The sequence below is a fragment of the Plectropomus leopardus genome, chromosome 6 (genome assembly GCF_008729295.1).
Source record: "Plectropomus leopardus isolate mb chromosome 6, YSFRI_Pleo_2.0, whole genome shotgun sequence".
Lineage (NCBI taxonomy): Eukaryota > Metazoa > Chordata > Actinopteri > Perciformes > Serranidae > Plectropomus > Plectropomus leopardus.
Window position 1 is genome coordinate 2,101,765 of NC_056468.1, and position 19,682 is coordinate 2,121,446.

A 19,682-nucleotide genomic window follows, 5' to 3' on the forward strand; every position below is an offset into this window, starting at 1 on the left:
TGTAACAAAACACTGTTTTTCAATCTTTGATTTATGCAGCTCCTTTGAACATTCAGTCTGTGATTGAGGTGCCAAAGCATCCACAGGGATTTAGATTTAGACTGGGCAACTCTTCATTTAACAGAAAGAAAAGGTACCTGAAAACAGCAACAACATTTTCCTGAGGTAGTCTCAAAACACTCGTCACATGTGTCTATCCGCCCCCGTCTGAATAAAATAAACTCTTTTAAAGTCTAGCTCTAACGATAGCAACACTGACACATTGAGCAAACTGGATACACACTTGTAAACTCCAAAGACCAATGCATCTACGAGCATTTGTTTTGTACAGAAGCATGTGCACAGTGTAAATCAGCATACATTCAGCTCTGTCGTGTAATAAATATATAAAGAAAAAAGTTACAAAAAACAAACTAGCTGCTTGTCACATTCACAAGAGGGGAGACCAGTCCCTCAACTCGGGGGGTCGGGGGGGTCTAGTTTCCGGAGGAGGTGGTCACGCAGGGCGACAGGCCGGTCCTGTAGCTGGTCAGGCTGGATTTGCAGGAGTGCAAGACTGCTTTGAACAAGAGGGGGAGCTGCTCCAGAGGGACATTCACCAGCTTCCCTGGAAACAATTACGGGTTAGCTCAACTTTGGTCAATATAAGCTAAGCTTACCTTAGCTTAGCTTCTCTTAAATAGTTACTTAACACCAAACCAGTTTCTTCAGTTGAAAAGCAACACGTGTCTGTTGTAGTGTTCTTCATTGATTCAGACCCAACTCTTGACATTTGAGTGCAAAGTATGAAAATCCTACATATTGTGTATAAATATCCATAATGACTGCCCTCTAAAGGTTAAATCTTACTATTGCAAGTGGATTTTGCTACTTAGGGAGGTGCTATGGATCAAGATGAGGCATGATTTGGTGACTGGGTTTCTCAATTTTTCAAAGTTTTAAAAGTTTTAAAACCTAATTTTTATATAGATCTTATTTTATTTTTTTAAAAACTCAAATTTGTCTGGGTGGTTCATGACACAATATTCTGTTGTGTCTCATTGCACATATTGATTTTTGCTTCACCCAGGCTTTAAAATCCATTCAGGACATAGAGGGATAATGTTGGAGTGTGTTGAGTTTCACAGACAATAATATGAAGAAATTAAAATCTGTTAGGTTGTCCTTCAAAGTGGTGAGTTCACTGTTGTTGCACCAATGGAACCAGTGCTGTGGAAATTCTATATTTAAGTTATTACAGTTTTTCTCAGATACTTTGCTACATTTCTTAGAAATTAAATTCAGAAAACAACTTGTTCAGCTTCTACATCATCTAGTGACTTGTACATATCATAAAAGCAATTTATCTTTTTTTAAACAAATTGTAAAAACACAGGCATATTTATTTAAATGATTAAGTACAATGACCTGCTGTTTCCTACATTATTACTTGCTTATGTCATGTTGATTAAAATGTTTTACACATGACCCCAATAATATCATCTTCATCAGCTACTAACCCATACTTCACTTAAGGACATTTCTTTTTAGCTGCACATTCCGTTTGTCTGGTTCAACTATTCTAACTATTATTTTAATTTATTTTATTGGTTTTAACTCAGGTGTGCTGTTACTTTCACTGGTTTGTTAATTTATCTATTATCTTTTTTGTTTTTTTCTCGTGTAATCATTTTTTTATCAATGTATTTATCTTATTTCACTATGTTTTAGTTCAGAAAGTCAGCTTTTTAAATAATATGTATTATCCTCTATTAATGGTCTACTTCTAGTATTATCATTTTATTTAATGTCAACACATTTCTAATCAGTTCTGACATGTGTCTTTGTATCTTTTATTGGTTTACTCTTTATTTAATTAGTATTTCATAAGATTTTATCTTTAGTTTTAATGGTTCGATTCACTTTTATGGTCATTTGCTGCCTTTTTTATGCCTGCAACTTCTACCTTGCACTTTGTGCAGCACATTGTGCATCCACCTGGAATAAAATGTGCTATATAAATGAGGTTTTGCTTTCTTGCTCTGTTAAGTCTGTCTTACCCCAACAAAACGTCTAGGCATTAGTTCATTGCATAATTCGTCACCGGCAAAACGCCTGAACCAGTTGTCATAATCTGTATAGCATATTTTCTACACGCATCTATGAGACGACTTCTTTTTTTTTTAAAAAGTGTCCTGAGATGTTGAATTGCTCTCAGGAGAAAGCTGATTTTTACTAATGATGGGGCATGTGTGAGGCATTGGATCAATCAATGATCAATAGTTATGTTGGTAAAAAGCTTTTAACTAAAATATCAGATTTATTCTGTTGCTTTCCTTCTACTTGCCATGCAGGAATGCCTTCTTTTGACGTTTTTCAACTTTTTACATCCAAATAGCAAGATTTCTCAATTGCCAAGACACACTTAAAAAAACTTAGATCCCACTGACCTTCATCATCATCTTCTTAGCACAGCAGAAGTCTTATCTGTGTTTGTATGTTTTTTGAAAAAAATTACCACCGATTTCATAGAAAGAACCAAAATTCTATTGGATTAACGGTGTTAAACAAAATGAAAACATCTATTTACAGTTGAATGAATCACTATAGCATCTGTGTGAAATTCCTTTGCACAATTCTTTAATCTGTCCTTATACACCTACAAAAGAGGTGTTGCTATTTGCAAGCATGGATCAAAGAGGCCCGAAGCCCGTACAGACGCATAAAAAGTGTAAAACTAAAAAAAAGAATGAAGAAAACTTTCTGTGTAAATGTCTGTCTTTTTAACACCTTTTCAATGGGGCATCTAAAAAAATATAAAAAGTACAGGTGCAGAGTACAGCAGGTTTGTTATATCTAGAAAAATCATCTTCAGAAAACAGAATACAGCTCATGCTGTGACTCAGGCTTCCTGCCTTTTCTGGCATGTGCTATAACTTTGAAAGTATTGATAAATGGCACAGGCAGCACAAATTTAGGTTGAACCTTGAACGTACATTTTTACCAGGTAACAACTAATCTGCAACCCATTAGCAGATATTTGAAAAGTAACCTTCCCAACGCAGCAGGTAATCCATTATGTTCTTTGTACAAATTGTTTTGAGTAATTCACTTACTGTTTAAGTAAAAACAGTAAGTAAATTCACTCAATGTTTAAGCGGATTTGAGAAATGAACCAACGCAACTAAGAAGAAACTGTGAGATAACAGGTAAACCTTGTTAAATTTCCCTTTGCATTAACGGCAAAAATCATCAGCAGCAAATAAAATTGAAACAAATCAGAAAATAGAGAAGCTTCTTCCTGAATTATGTTAATGCATACTTCCAAAACAAATCAAAGTTCACAGTTAAGTTCACAGGTAAATTTTGAATATGTATGTATATATATATATATTAGTTGCCTCTTGCTGTGAGGCAACGAACTACTACACCACGCTGTCGCCAAGATGGGTGGCAAAATATTAATACAAATACTTTCAATGCAACCCAGTATATTAACATCATTCCAGATCAGTACTAACACAGCAGATTATTTTACTATGATTAAAATCATAAAGATTGTGTAGAGATGGAGGGATATTGGGAAGGTATTCAATACCTTCTTTATGCCATCTACATCCACTCTGGAGTTTTACATTTTGTGGGGCCCTACCGTTTATATTGATTGCCACTGTTTTATCCAAATTTATCTTGTACCTCCAATAAGCTTTGAGTGTGGTATTGCAGAGTTCATTACACCATACAACAGACAAATGTTGAATATCAAAAACAAAACTAATGACCCTTGTACTGTACATTGCTCAGAGGCCTTACCTGCAATGCAACGGATCTCCGGGAGACACATCATGATCTCAGGGAAGCGTTTGGGCTGGTGCGGGTACTTATACTCAGTGTAGTCCTGACACACATACCAGTAGCGCTTGTTGAGCTGCTCGAGCTGGGAGATGTTGGACAGTCCTCTGATATCTGCAGGGATACAAATGAATGGAGAGAGTCATGTGGGTGATACTGTAAGAGTTAAAAAAAAGGCTTGAGGTCGGTGAGAGCAGAGCTTGCTTTGTTACCTTGGTTGAGGAAGTTGATGGCTTTCATACAGGCGTACTCCTCATTACTGATCTTCAACTGATGGAACTTGCGAAACAGATATATCAACCTCTCCATCACCTCCATGCCATCCTCGCTGAAGCTGTGGAAACAGACACAAAAGTTTAAAAAAAGACCTTGTTTTTCTGTAAGTCTAATGTACACTCCATTTAAGTTGGTGCACGTTACAAAGAAATAAAAATATAATTTTTTAAATTCTTTATAGCATTTATTTGTACTTTTACTTTCAATGCTTGAGTAAATTTAATTTGATAAAATTACTCTGGATAATTATATACAGTTAGCATCAGATACTTTTAGATTTTTACTCAAGTAATATTCTAATAAGTAACTTTAACTTCTACCAAAGGGATTTTATGGAAAGATATCTGTACTTTTACTCAAGTATAGGTTTCGGGTACTGCATCTATATTTGTATAATACAACACCAATTCCAAAAAAGTTCGGACAGAAGCCAGCAATTCAAGTTTAGAATCCTCCATGCAAAGTGAAAGCCATACATAAACAACATCCAGACTTCTCCGGTTACGAGCTCATCTGAGATGGCACAAAGTGGAAAAGTGTGATGTGGTCTGACGAGTCCACATTTTGCATTGTTTTTAGAAATCATGGATGTTGTGTCCTCTAGTCTAAAGAGAAAAAGGACCATCCAGAGTGTCACCAGCTCAAAGTTTGAAAGCCAGCGTCTGTGATGGTATAGGGGTGATGTTAGTGCAAATGGCATCATGTGAAGGCACCATGAATGCTGAAAGGTACATTCAGGTTTTGGAGCAACATATGCTGCCATCCAGATGTCCCATTTTTCTGGGACGTCCCTGCTTATTCAAGCGAGACTATGAGGCACATTTTGCATGTGTTCCACCAGCGTGACTTCGAATTAAAAGAGTGCAGCTACTAAACTGACCTGCTGCAGTCCAGACCTGTCTAACATTAAAAATGTGTAGTTCATTATGAAGCGTAAAATATAAAAATGGAGAACATGGACTGTTGGGAAACTTAAGTTGCAGAAGAATTTCTCTTTCAAAACAAGAATAACTTCATCGGTTAAAAATGCTCCTGCTCTAACTCTTATGAAACATGTTGCAGGCACCAAATTCAGAGTGAGTGTATATTAACAAAAAAAACCAAACAAATATGGTTATCAGTTTCAACATCAAATATCTTGTCTTTGTGTTGTATTCAATTGAATATAGGTCAGAAAGGATTGACAAATCATTGCGTTCTGTTATTTACATTTTAAACTGTTTTGGAATTAGGGTTACAAATAATTGCAGCTATTATTCAAACAACACAGAAGGTAAGTTTGCTGTCCACATGTTCACATTAAAATCCTCTGTCAAAAAAATATAAAATCCCTCAAGCCACTTTATCTTAAGCTTCTATGCTTCAATGAACAAGGCAAAAATGAGGGAGGGAATATGTCAGATCTACTGTGAGTGCTTAAACTAATCCCACAGCTTTATAAAGTAGTTAGAAAGACTCACAAAGTTTAATTCCACCCATCAGAGCTCAATCCCCGGTCTCTCTGGCTCTCACAGTCCCAATATCTCTACAAACTTTAGAGCCATCACTGGAAATCACACCTTCACTCCTAAACTGCAGGCAAATTGAGCGCAGCAGCAGAGCAGCACCGTATATTAGGAGAATGTGTGTCAGGAGGTCAGATAATTCCACTCTGATTTACACACATCCAAACCCCCACACATCCTGTTCTTCCTAGTGTGGGACATGCATGTATTTCACATGTCAGACGGTGCTAGCCACAGCGCTGTCCTGAGGAGTCCTCCCGTTAACGGACCACTTCACTGGCCCTCATCCAACAACAATAGTGAACTCTGCTGCCATACAGAGAAATATCAAACATCGGGAGATACTGAGCTCACAGGGTAAAATGTCTCGCCTTTATGGAGGATTGTTGTTACAGAGGGGAACATTTAATTCCTGATATCTACCTTTCTTCTGAGTGAAATATTGAACAGCCTCTATATTCAGAGAGGTAGGAGGCAACACTAGGTCAGATATTACCACTATATAAATGAGGGTAATTTCTTCAGTCATTCTTCTAGTCAACGCAGATGTCAACTATCTGACTAGGCTGACTTTCCATTAACCCTAAAACTGTGCAGATTGACATGAATATAACATTTAATATATAACTTAAATGTAACATTTTTGAAAATATCGTAAGTTTTGCGCAAATCTGTAATAGAAACCCGCCTACTGTTTTACTCATGTCTGGTAGATCATAGCCTTTTTTTCATTCATGTGCTGGCTTCACTCATTTCGACTCGGAGCCGGCGTGTCAGCCCAGCAGCAGAGACATGTATGCTGCCCTGCTCCACCCCTACTGTGCGTGTGTTGTATCTTTCTTTGCCAACTCACCCTTGCAGCTCATCGTCAGACGGCGTGTACTTAGCGGTGACGTCAGCCAGGTCTCCGAAGATCTGGGCGCTGTAGATGGTGAGACAGGAGAGCAATATGAGCTCCTGCCAGGTGGAGCTGAGCAGGCAGGTGTAGTCCTCTATGGAGAGCTCGCAGAAGAACGGTAGCTTCTTGATCCAGGAGATCTGGCGAAAGAGCAGCTCGTCTGCCAGACGACACAGCAGGGCAAACAGCTCCACCTGAGTCACTTTGTACCTGGGACACACCAAACACATCAGGTTTAGAAGAACAGAATAAAGGAGCAAGGTACTGACTTGTTGCATGCACAGTTGACCAGATAAGGTAAAAATAAACTGTGGAAGGCAATGCATGTTATTAGCAAAGAGGTGGGTACTTAATCAATCTTAAAAATCACTGCATTTGTCTTCAATGGGCTCGGGCCACAATTCTACTTCTAGAAGGTGTTTTATCAGTTCTATAAGTGAATATGTTGAAAAGGCAATAATGATACAAAATAATCCTGGAAAAAAAACACACAGCAACACAAACCATTTTTAATAAGCATATCCCGTTGGATTTCAAAGTCATATATTTAGGCTCTACCCCCCAAAGCAAAAGGTATTAGCAAATACTTAATGAGTATATTGCTGGCAGCAGGGAAAAAGGCTCTAAACAGAGGATGGATGATACATGTTGGTCCTCAGATAAATAACTAGACAGATGATGATAGAATGGAGATTTACATGATGAAAAAAGTTTACTTTGTCTTTGCACCTAAGGATGGACATTTTTATACAACTTTGGGAAAAACAGGTGCAATGTGTCACAACTCTGAGATCTGACTTTGTTATGATAATTACTCGAAGAAACCTCCTCAACCTTTTATTAACCCTTTGAAACTTGAGGAAATTAGTGGGAAGAAGGCAATTAGCAAAGAAGGAAGAAACAACCCAAAACTGGCAAGAAATTAATTAAAAAAGGACAAGAAAATTACTTGAAAATTAGTGGGAAAACACACGCACACACACAATAACACATTAAAGAAAGTTAAAAGAAAAACACTGAAATGATGCAGAAAAAACTACAATAATATTTGTACCACAATTTAAATATGTAATTATGACAATAGGGAATGCAATTTTTCCCTAGCTTCTTAAAAATGAAATATTGTGGGGGGCATCTGAAAGCAGCACAAGGAAAATGGTGTTGCTCCAGGTTTCAAAGGGTTAAGTGAATTTGACTTTTCTCTCTATTCTATTCTCTTCTGTGTGCAGATATCTCACGTGTGCAATTTTGTAAAGCCAGACTGCAACAAGCATTTTATTCTATTTTACTTTCATTTTTATCTCTACATCTCTGGATGCGTATAATTTTCCATTCCCAAAAAATGGAAAGAAATAAGACTTAACATCAATCTACACGAAAAAAGGCTGAGAGGTTTTGACTATCATACAAGCTTCTTTCTAACAACTTATTTTTTTCTTCTTTTTTTAATTCTTTGCCCTAAAAATGTTTTTTTCTCTCCCATAGTCTGCATTTTCATTTTTATTAACTATGAAATGTGACAACTTTGCACTACAAAAAATATTATTAAATAAAAAAAGAAAGAAAAGGCAACAATTAATATTGATCAGGTTAATTTGAAGAAAAGCATTTGGCTCCATTGATTATAGAGTTTATTTCTGGCTGTGACGCGAATTAAAATACTGTAGAGTTTTCCTTCTATGTAACAGGTTCAAGGAGGTTTTAAAAAAAAACATCATCATTGCATCATATTGTGTCATATCACTGGGGTACAACACATGCGCTGCAAAATCTGATTTGCACTTTCCAAAATCATAGAGCATTATGAGGATTAATTACTTCCACTGAGGAATATATTTTCATGCGAGCAGTCAGCCTCGCATGAAAATATATGTAGAAAAATAGTGGTGAGAATAAAAATATTGCAATTAATGAAAAGATTCTCAATAAAAGAGCATAAAAATCTTTCTATATGATAAAACTGTACCACCATCCATCTGAGTGTTTCCAAAAACGTTTGCCCAATGTGCCCAAGGAGGCTAAAAATAGCACACCTGGTGAGCACCTGAGTGGACAACCCATCTGCTCTGACCCTCTAACACTGTACGTTCAGATACATTGGGCATTTTGAGTATCCCATAGCCCCAATGAGGTCAAAGACCATGTCCCAACCTCCTTTCAGTAGCCTTGGACAGGACAGAGAGGAGGTTATGTTACCAACAACCTTTTATAATGTTGGTTTGTACCACCATGTGGCTCTTATTTTCTGCCCTGCCTCATAAATGAATTGACTGCATGTTAGACACACATATGGAAAACCTTTCTGACACTTATTCCAAAATTTAACATGTTGCCTTTTCTGCTCAGCTTCTACCTTGATTTTTTAAAACTAATTTAGCAGAAATTTTCTGAGTAATAAATAAATAGAAGAATATTGCTCAGAAGAATATTTGTAATAAGCAGACCAGATTTTATTGCAAAGGAACTCTCAAGCAGCTCACAATTTTTAAAAGAAAGCAATCCAGTTTGCTCAGGTTTCAAACATGGTTAGAAGGCAATCAGCAGCTTAAAAATTGGGAAAAAAAACTTGGCGAGATGTCCAGAAAATCTGGTCTGCTTATAACAAACATTCTTCTGTGCAATATTCTTATATATTAGATAGATATATAGATATAGATATATATTAGGGCCGGGACTCGATTAAAAAAATTAATCGCATATGTCTACGCTACCATCCGCCCGCTTTTTAAAACAAAATTTCCCATCCATGGGGCCAACCAAAGCGGTCTCATCTGCTTCTTCGTTCATTGTTGTTGTCTGTAGCATGGATGGTCTGAAGTCATGAACGGTAGGTGGTGCGCTAGTATAATCGGTCCCCTGGAAACTCATCATGTGAGAAAGGTTCCGTGGTGCAAAAATTGGTGTGATTAAAATGCGTTAATTTTTTTAACGCATTAATTTTTTTGTAATTAATTAATCGTGATTAACGCGTTAAGTCCCGGCCCTAATATATATATATATATATATTCATTTTTTGGGGGTTATTTTCACTTTTCTTTTATTGTTTGCTTATTTTTAGGTAATTTGTTTTTTAATAGTCCCCTCACCCTTTTAAAAATTAATTTTTAGGTAATTTTCTTGTCACCTTTTACAAATTTTTGAAATTCTTGGGATATTTTTTATATGTCCTTTTTCCGACTTTTTCAAAAGAAATCAAACCAATTTTTTCAGGTTTCAAAAGGGTTAAATAGCTTGTGAAAAGTGCCTGAATCCAGCACAGGAAAAGTGATCCAGGTTTTAAAGGATTAAATCATTAATCACATGTGGAAAGGAACCTAAAGCTAAAGTGTATGTGTTGACTCACCCGTCTTCTATGAGCATTGGTGTTGCCAGGGGGGCCAGGTCCTCAGCTGCCACCAGCTGCAGCACCAGTGGGTGGGACTGTGGGTAGAGGCTGCGCGGCTGGGGTGCCAGCAGGCCGGACTGGGCAGCGTAGCTGAACAGGTGAGGCAGGAGCTGGTAGTGTGTGGACATGGAGGTGTTGATATACTGGTCCCTGAGAGCTGCTGTGTAGCCGTTCATCTCCACAGAGCGGCTGGAAGCACACAGAGGTCTGTTACAGGTCTAACATGAGAAAACAGCTTAAAGAGATATTTCGTCAATTTTCAACCAGCTATCAAAACAATGTGGGTAGCATGTGTAGATAAACTATAGTGAACTTTCCTCCATCTAACCAGTGCCTTCACAAAGCATAAAAACAGAAAAACTTTTGCCTTGGTAATGTATATTACTACTGTAATACTGTACTGTATATTTTTGTTGGAATTTCCAGCTCAACTCCTAAAATAAGTCTAAAACACACTGTGGAAACAAAATTAGTATTCCTGTTTGTTACATTCAGACTGTTAAGTGAAACAAATGCACCACTGAAATCCTTTCAATCTGACATTTTTGATCAAAACATAAAAGATGCATTGTATTATTTCTGGGTATCATTCTGGGCTTTTGCCTTGGAATTCGTCATCTTTACTACGTTCTACCTGATGATGTCATTTTTATTTTTATTTTTTAATTTTTTACCATATTTGGCATATAGAAAAAACATGCTATTTCTAGCAGGTGCACTGTCATACATTATAATGTATAAAAATCAATGCTGTTGCTAATTATTGACATATCCTAGGTTGTAATAATAAAAAAAATCTACCTAGCATGTAATATATTTAAAATAAATCATTTTTTGTGGGATTTTTTTCACCTGAAAACATTGTGGTATTATGACAAAAACCTGGCATTGTAAGGGTTAAAATTCTAAAAAAATATTTGGTATTTATGATTAGGAATGGTACTGGTTAAAAATGAATTCAATAAATGTAGAAAATAATATTAATGTATTATATTTCTTAAAGCTTGATTTTTGAAAAGCACATTTTGTGCGCAGTGTGTGAAAAGTTAAAGCCAGCCCTAAGGGTTACATCTCTCTAACAGACATACAGACTGGCCTTTTAAATGTCTTAACCTTTAACCTTTTGATTGAGCTCATTTTTTTAGAAACTTTTTAGAATCTTCTAGACAAATCTTTGCAGATCATGTTGTACCAGCATACCAAAACCTCCACTGCACAGGCATCCTTTTATTGTTGTTCATTTCTGCTCAGATTTGCTGGATAAAACAAGTATTCCTGTGAATAGCTATCAGGCTGTGGAGATGAACCTTAAGTCTATACAAAATGAGACTAAAATAAATACTGTCATACAAGTAGCTCGACAATGTTTGTCCTTGAGGAGAGCAGATAGACAATGTGCTCTTCTCCATAGCGAGAACAGCAGATAGTGCAGTGAGTTCTTTGTGTTTGCTATCATCACTGAGCCTGAGGAGCTACATATTCAGGCATTCTTCGGCTGATGAATACCTTAACTAAAGTCTGGGTGAGCTGGGAACAAGGTGTTAGACTGTCAGGGCCGGCTCATTATCTCAATGATGGGGCGAGTGCTGGCGCTACACGGCTGAGTGGATGAGATGAACAACTCACTTGGATGACAGAGTGGAGGCGGGTGACGGCTGGTTGCCCTCCGAGGCTCCGTTGCTTGGAGAGCTGTGGTCGCTGTCGCCGTTGTTGCCCCAGGTGTGCTCTGGGGCGTCCTCCTTGAACTCCTGCCCCGACATGATCCGCTCTATCTCCTCCTCTGTGATCTAAAACACACAGAAAATGAGGGTGTTGGTTATTTTTTTTTTTTTGGAGGGGGGGTGCTTACAGCACATCCTCATATGACTGAAAGCTCTGTGTGTCTCTGTTCAAATGATTAGAATTGACTAGCAACACGCTGCTTTTCACTAAAGCGTTGAGGAGCAAGGACGCAATCACACAGTGAACCAGAGAGTGAGAGAAAATAGAAAGGAGGCAAACAGGTGTGTGTGTGTGTGTGTGTGTGTGTGTGTGTGTGTGTGTGTGTATTTGCAGGGCTGATGTACACAGGGCTTAAATAATACACTCCTTGCTGGTCTGTGAAGGGAAAAAACACAGACAAAAGCCATTTTGAAAGGCATTAGCATGCCTGAAAATGTGGTGTCTTGTATCTGTGGCTGGGGTCAATTCACTTTCATTTCTATCGATTCAGCTCACACTGAAACGGCAATTCATTCCATATTAACGACAGAGAGGTCCTCCTTTCATTAGGCCTTAGAAAAAAAGCTGTCTTTTAATGGAAGCGGGCATTTCTGTTTTGTTTTTTTTCTGACTCGCTGAATCGAGCTGGAATGAATTGACCACGTCCCTCCCCTGAATGGTGGCTCAGCGGTACCTCGCCTCGTGTCACACATTTCCCTGGCCATTTGTTCCCTCGCCGGTGTTAATAATGAAGCCGGCACTGAATAAGGGAATAATCAGCAGCTACATGATTATACTGATGATACAACAAGGTCAGGGCTCACTCTCATTGCATGCTTCACATGGATCCCGAAACATTAGCATTACAGCTCTCCAGCTCAATGTTATTTAAGTGAATTGTTTGTGCGCTGAAAGGCTTCACAGCAAGCGAGCCAGTTCTGGGTCTGAGCCACAGGCATATGTATAGTGACTCTGAGGTGGGCGAGGGTCAGCCAGAGTCACAAAAACAACATTTGTGGTGAGTATTCAACAGTTCAACATGGAGTCAGTGATTTACCTGAACAGGCCCGATGCTTTTGTTCCTCCCTCCTGGCATGCCATCCTCCCTGATTGCTGCAGGACAAAAAGACAGAACAATTTAAATCTCCATGGAACATAAACACAGCATGAGTCAGGATTAGTATCAGAGCTCTACCTAGTGGCTGAAACTCATCCCACACTGCTTTGCTACATATCATTGATTTATATGTGGTGATGTTTGGTTGGAATAAAGCTTCTCCTGTTGCTGCTGACAGACTGAGATGTTTCTTCTGTCCTCTGTGATTTTATCCACAGAATTTATCCACTTCACCTGTCGGGACTTGCTTGCTTTAATTACAGTATTTGGAGAATAAATCATGTAAAATGAGGCCATCAGGCTGACAGAGCACTGAAGGTTTTTTTTTATTTACAATAATCATCCACTAGGAGGCAGCCTTGTACTTAACTCGTCCCGGCTGAATCGACTCTTCCAATCACTGAAGGACAGAAAATCCTCAGGTCAGGATGCAGGTGGCTTTCCTCCAGGGAGTTAGCAACAGATATATAATCCTCTGAGCATGTGACATGTTCGAGGTTTTCATAACTAAACCAGTTAGTGATTTAGGTCAGTTTGAGTTTAGGGCTTACCACAAAAAATGATGTAAATGATGACTCATGTATCATGTTTTTTCTAAAACATAATACATGATACATAAAACTACAATATTTGCATGTAGTACTATATTTGCTATCATAAACTACATTTAGTGTGTCTACAAGGTACAAAGTAAATAAAATCTGTCCTTGATCCTGCTACATCTTAAGGATTTGAGATTGAGTTGTTACGTCTATTACTATTGTTAAGTGATTTTTTCCTCCGAAAAAAAATTTCGCAATGGAACATGTCTCCTGATTATAGACTGTTTTCAGTTTTAACCCTCTGAGCCCTGGACTGACATCAGATTTCTTGTGCTGTATTTGGACTCCTTTCACAAGCTATTTGTTGACCCTTTGATTTCTTTGCAAGTCATGAGGGAAAAGGCAATGGCCAACAGAAATTAGTAAAACGGTCACAAGAAAATTACTTAAAAAATAGTTTAAAAAACAAGATGAGATGATTATTAGAAAATTAAACAAAATATGGGAAAAATGTCCAGAAGCCTTTATTTATAATAATTTTATATTTAAAATTATGTTACTGAAAAATATAATAAAATACATTTAATTCTTTTAATTCTTAATTTAATTTTCAGGTTATTTTCTTATAACTTTTTTACTATTTTTCTTTTGCTAATTTTTGGGCCATATCTTGGTAAGATGCTCATTGCCTTCTTCCTGTGTTTTTTCAATGAAGTCAAACCATTTTGCTCAAAGGGTTCATAGATCTCATGTTGTTTCATTTTGTACTTGAAGTTATCATTACCACTATAATTTTTCGGCTTTTTAAATTTGCTTTCAATGATCATTCCTCATTCTCTGCTCAGGATGCCATTAGCTCTGGATCTTTACATAGCAAATATGCATGGATGATATTGGATATTCTGACGATATCCAATATAACAATATATGGCAACTCAATCGGCTGATAACTGATACCGATATCGATTTATCCCCTTTTTTCCCCCACCTAATCTTAGTGATTATCAAGTCTCTTCTGTAGTGGAATTAACATCATATTCTGCATACTAATGGAGATGGAGACATGAAATACAATCCTGTTCACTATATGTAATATTCACTCAGTGTGCAAAATAATAAACATACTTCAACTTAAAGCTGATGTTTTGTACATGTTCACTTAGTCAATTAAAAAACCACCAGGGGCTGTGACACTCCAGCCAAAAAACTATATCTGGGTCAATTTAAGTGTGTAAGAAATATCAACCATCTTTGGTTTGTAGGAAGACATCCATCTCACAATAAGCTGTTCAGCTGTGCCCTCACCATACAGATGATCAGTCTGATCTGGTTCTACAAAAACTGGACTGCATATTGGTTCCAATTATCTGTTGGTCTCATTAACCTCCAATAATTGGTATCAGCCCTGAAAAACCATTATCGGTTGACCCCTATTAAAAACAATGTTTCCTCCATCAGATATGATGGCAGCAACAGAACTTTTCTACATATATAGAAACACATAAACATCATCTGACAATAAATACCTGAAAGTTCGTCAAATGGTCACAAGACATATGATGTTATTGATGATAAATGATGATACATATGTTTTGACTTGCAGGGTACGTAAGGTTACATGTGGCTATATTTAATGTTTATTGTGATTTAATGAAAAAAATGTTTAACTCTATTGTCTGGCTTATGACGCAAAAAAGTTGATCATCAGTCTCAGCAGTCTTCTGATTGGATGACTAAGAAATTAAGGCAGTCTCTGTGTATATATGCAGAAAAGTCTGATGCTGCCATCATACCTGATGAAGGTCTGCCAGACTGACATGTTGTTCTTTTTCATTCAATAAACATATCAGCAGTTAACAGGACAGTGTGCAAGAGTTTCTCTCTTTGTTTGTAAATTGCATGCTCCTCTGATGTGCCTGTCACACATTTAGGTGTTCAGAAATTCTCTTCAGCAATTTCAATAACTTTTTTTTACGCATATTAGTTGTTTTTTTTTAGTCATCTTTTAAAAGGTGTTTTATGTTTATGTTATATGGAAATGTGTAACACATGTTGCTAAAAAGTATTTCATTTCACTGTAATGACAAATACTTAATGCTGATTATTGAAAATGTACTTTTACCATACACTTATATTTTTTAGAAGAGGCCCATAATCATCTGGGGTGCAGCGTTTAAGGGGTTAAACCGAAGTGTTGTTCCTTTGATGTGCCCACACTTTACCTTTGCGGTTCATCCCCATTTGCAGACACTTGAGCAGGCGGCAGTACTGGCAGCGGTTGCGCTGCTTACGCGACATCTCACAGTTCTTGTCGCGGCTGCAGCGGTACACGCGCTTATTGCAGATGCTGCGCTTGAAGAAGCCCTTGCAGCCCTCACAGGAGATGATGCCATAGTGCAGGCCTGTGGCGCGATCTCCACAGATAAGGCAAGTACGCTGGTCAGCTGGATCATCTACAGAGAGATAGAAAAATGCAGAAAATGGAGGCATTTAAAACCATTTCCACCCATTTCTTTACAGTAATATACCCACACTGTGAAAAAATACATATATAGTGGGTGCAAAAACCTCGCTGGAGGCACAAGTTTTTAATTGAGATCATGGGGGCGGTTGGGGCTTAAGCACTAGCCAGGCGCTGGCTAATCCAGAGGATTCTTAAGCCCTAACTCTCATTTTGTGAAAGTGGAGGTGTAACAGGCAGCGAGACAGGGAGTGGAGACGTCTTGTGGATGTTTTATTCAGCAGCTCTGATGAGAGGAGGCAGGAAGCTTAAACGACACGACTGATTTGTTTACAGTCTCTCCTTTCTCTTCTTCTAACAACAGCAGTATCACATGAAGAGGCCTCTGCCTGAGAGGATTCATATAAAATTCAGACCGTTTCAGGTGGAGCACCTGAGGGATTCCTGTTCTTCCAGCTGGTGACTAGTTTTTCTGATCAAGCCACTCTTGGCCTGGACTTAAGGTTTGGGTTGTGTGTAATATTTCATACCTTCCTGAAATTTCACCGGGGTATGACCCATGATGGTATAAGTGTGTGACTAATAAATACAAAATAGAAATCCACAAAATGTTAACAAAAGTAATATCCTGAATTCTTATTAAACAGAGAAATACAGCGGTACACCTTTTTTTAATTCAACCTTCTCTCAGTCACAGAGGACTGATGAGGCTTAATGGCTTCATTAAACTCATCATAAAACACACGTCATTTAAACTCGACAGAAAGAAAATAAAACAATCTTGGTTAGTCTTGCTAGTAATCTAGTCTGATTTGGTCCAAATAAATCTTTCATTCAACAAAGTTAGATGTAAAAACATGCTGTGATTCTCCATGCTCTCTCTCTGCGTGCTGGCTGCCGGCCATTTACAGTCCTGCAACTTCTTCCTCCACCACTAGGTGTCACTTTGTCTTTTAGCTTAGCTGTCCGTTCCACCAGTAGAGACCATAGATTGAGCTCTAGTGGTGCATGCTGTGCACCTCTATACATACAATGAGTTTAATAGAAAGAGGTGCGCCTGTATTAATGACAGTATTGAAAAACATACCTTCTGGAATTTCAAATACTCTGGTAACCCATGATACTGTGATACCAACCAAGCCTACTTGAGGTTCCACACATGCTGTCTCAATCATTAACCCTCTGTTCCCTCAAACAGCACACGCTATTTGCTGATCACTCCAAACTGTGAAAAGTTGGAAGGACAGGAATAAGTGAGGGCTGTAATTTGGAACACATGTGGGGGATATTTAAGGGCTTGGGGTGGGAGGAAGTGGGGACTCACACCCTGTGAGTGGTGTGGAACACAATGTCCTGAACAAAGTACATTAAAATAGTAGTAGAACTTCCACTTGATGTGGGTTTATGAGGCTGGCTGGCAGCTTGCTGACCATGACAGAATGAGACATTAAGACAGCAGGAAGAGAAATGGGCCCAAGTCTTAACAAGTGATTCGACATGACATTTGTATGTATAAAAAACCATACATATGTGACAGGGTGAGGAAGGGATCAAAGACACGGGCCCACCGAGGACCTTCCATGTGAAGCTACTTTGCTAATCATGAAGGTGCTCTCAAACTGTTAAGACAGCAAACGGAGAAAGCTGTTGAAAATCTTCTCTTAATCCCCCATCTACCTCCAGGCTACATAATGCACATAATCAAACTCACTGAGGAAGCTCAGAATTAAGTCGGAGCACATATTCTCTGCTGTCCACGGTCTTAAGCTTTATAGCACGCACACACACACACACACACATGCACAGCCCTCCACAGCCAGCCCCCATCCCCCCCTGCTAACAACTGCAGAGAGCAGATGGGTTGGACTCCATGGTTACAGAGAATAGGCTTGCTGTGCAAAGCCTGGCTGCAGCAGGAATGTGGCCTGCTGCTGATCTGTGTCCAGGCTTGACTTGGATCAAACACATCAGGACAAGACAGACTGATACAACATGTTGATGTGTCTAATATGATGGAGGTTTCTCCTTAAGTACACTGAGTTGGACTACATGTTCCTTTTACATGTTCTTCTACCCTGACAGGAAGTCCAGGGAAAACACTCAGTATTTGTAATAGTTGCATGAAATTGTGAATTTAAAGAAAGACTAGCTTTAAATAACTGCTAATGGCAGCTGTTGGTCAATGGAGAACTAAATCTGGATTTTGTGATTCCTCGTCGCTGTGTGTAACAGGATAGGTGGGTTGAGATTTGTGGGGCATGGAACATTGAATTAGAACATGTATGTTAAAAAGGTGTCCAGTACTATTAAATTTAGCCTGGCTAATCTGAGGCATATAAAACCATACCTAACAACAGAGGCAGCCAGTCTTTTGATGTATGCAATAATCTTTTCCCACATGACATACTGATTACTAGCTGGTCACAAGCAAGTAAGACAGTTCTTTAAAAACAGACACTGAAGACATTTTACTCTAAGGCCAATTGCTAGTTATCACCATTTCAGTATAGTTCAATGGTAGAACTGGCTTAATTTTTACAGTTTTTTTAGGAGATGCTTGCTTCATTTTAGTGGTCTTACATGGGCCTGCACCTCCCCCACTGAGTCCGTTTGTAATGCAGGATATAGTAGAGGCAAGGCAGCTAACCAAAGAGGACTGCATTGTGCAGTACAGACTTAAACACCTTTTGGCCCAACATTTGTGTGTGTATGTAGGTCTTTTTTAACCTACTAAAAAAAATAGGCTATAGACTCCTTTCTTATAGCCAGTAGACTAGTGGCATTTACATGGCTCTACAGCAGACGAGCATGCCTTCTTTTTTTTGATGGTGTGTCCCGTTTTATACCACTGGCCAGAAAACAGGTTTGTGAACAGAAGAAAGCAGCACTGAGGCTGGTGAAAATGTTAGCAGTTATTTTTTTTTTTGTTTCTGGACCTGGAGCCGGAGCCGATAAATACCCATGACTACTGCTATAGTCATCTGACCCAGTAGTGAATGCCAACTGTTACCTTTCCATTTCATACAACAGCCAGATGTTAGTGGAATTTTTTTGTGGAGTTAGAAAGGGGCTTCAGAAAGTTTGCCAGACCATCTTCTCAGTCAGAGCTCGGGGTGGACAATATATCGAATTTACTCTATACTGTGTATCGCGGCTTGTTCCTCGTGCAATGTATAAAATAACTTTGTGACCATAGAGTATTAAATATGCCGTTTTGAAGAGCCATCAGCGTTTTGGCTCTCTTGCTTTCTTCTGCAGCTCTCTGTCTCACTCACTCACTCACTCACTCACTCACACACTCACACACTCACACACTCACTCACACACTCACACACTCACTCACACACTCACACACTCACTCACACACTCACTCACACACACACACACACACACACACACACACACACACACACACACACACACACACACGCACATGCGCACACACACACAGACAGACACACAGAGCAGGGCTTCTTCAGGACTCCAGTCACATTTTGGAGCACTACTGCGATTTTCAAATATTATTAATATATTATTTCTAGATCTGGTAGTCTGTTTCTAGCTTACAGCGAACTTAATGAGTGGTAGTGCGGCATGTCCTCGTGGTTAAAGACGCCGCAGTGTCTGTTTAACTGTCTGCAAACGCTAACAACCAACTGTTGACTGAAGGCTTCAAGCTCACAGTAAAAAAAAAATATTGACAATTTCGGGCTGAGACAAGCCAGGTGCTTCAAAACAAAAGCACCATGGGTCCTCATTTGATTAAATCATAACAATACATTTTAAAATTCCACTATAAAAGTACTTTATTCAACTTTCTTATATCCTTATCCCAATTAAATATTATTACAACAGCAGTGTATTCAACTTTATCATTTCAGAATCAGAATCAGAATCAGAAAAAGATTTATTGCCAGGTATAGTTAACACAATACGAGGAATTTATTCTGGTGGGTTGGTGCAACA

The 19,682-nt window shown here is 38.5% G+C and overlaps 1 protein-coding gene across 1 annotated transcript; it reads right to left on the reverse strand.

Annotated features, from left to right (window-relative positions):
- Positions 1-426: 426 nt before the first annotated feature.
- Positions 427-16,277, reverse strand: LOC121944086 (nuclear receptor subfamily 6 group A member 1-A). Its single transcript, XM_042487756.1, has 9 exons — positions 16,247-16,277; positions 15,478-15,708; positions 12,654-12,709; positions 11,522-11,682; positions 9,854-10,084; positions 6,466-6,720; positions 4,044-4,165; positions 3,793-3,945; positions 427-607 (listed from the first exon to the last, which is right to left on the reverse strand). The coding sequence occupies exons 1-9, from the start codon at positions 16,275-16,277 to the stop codon at positions 477-479; spliced, it is 1,371 nt and encodes a 456-aa protein (XP_042343690.1). The 3' UTR covers positions 427-476.
- Positions 16,278-19,682: the final 3,405 nt, after the last annotated feature.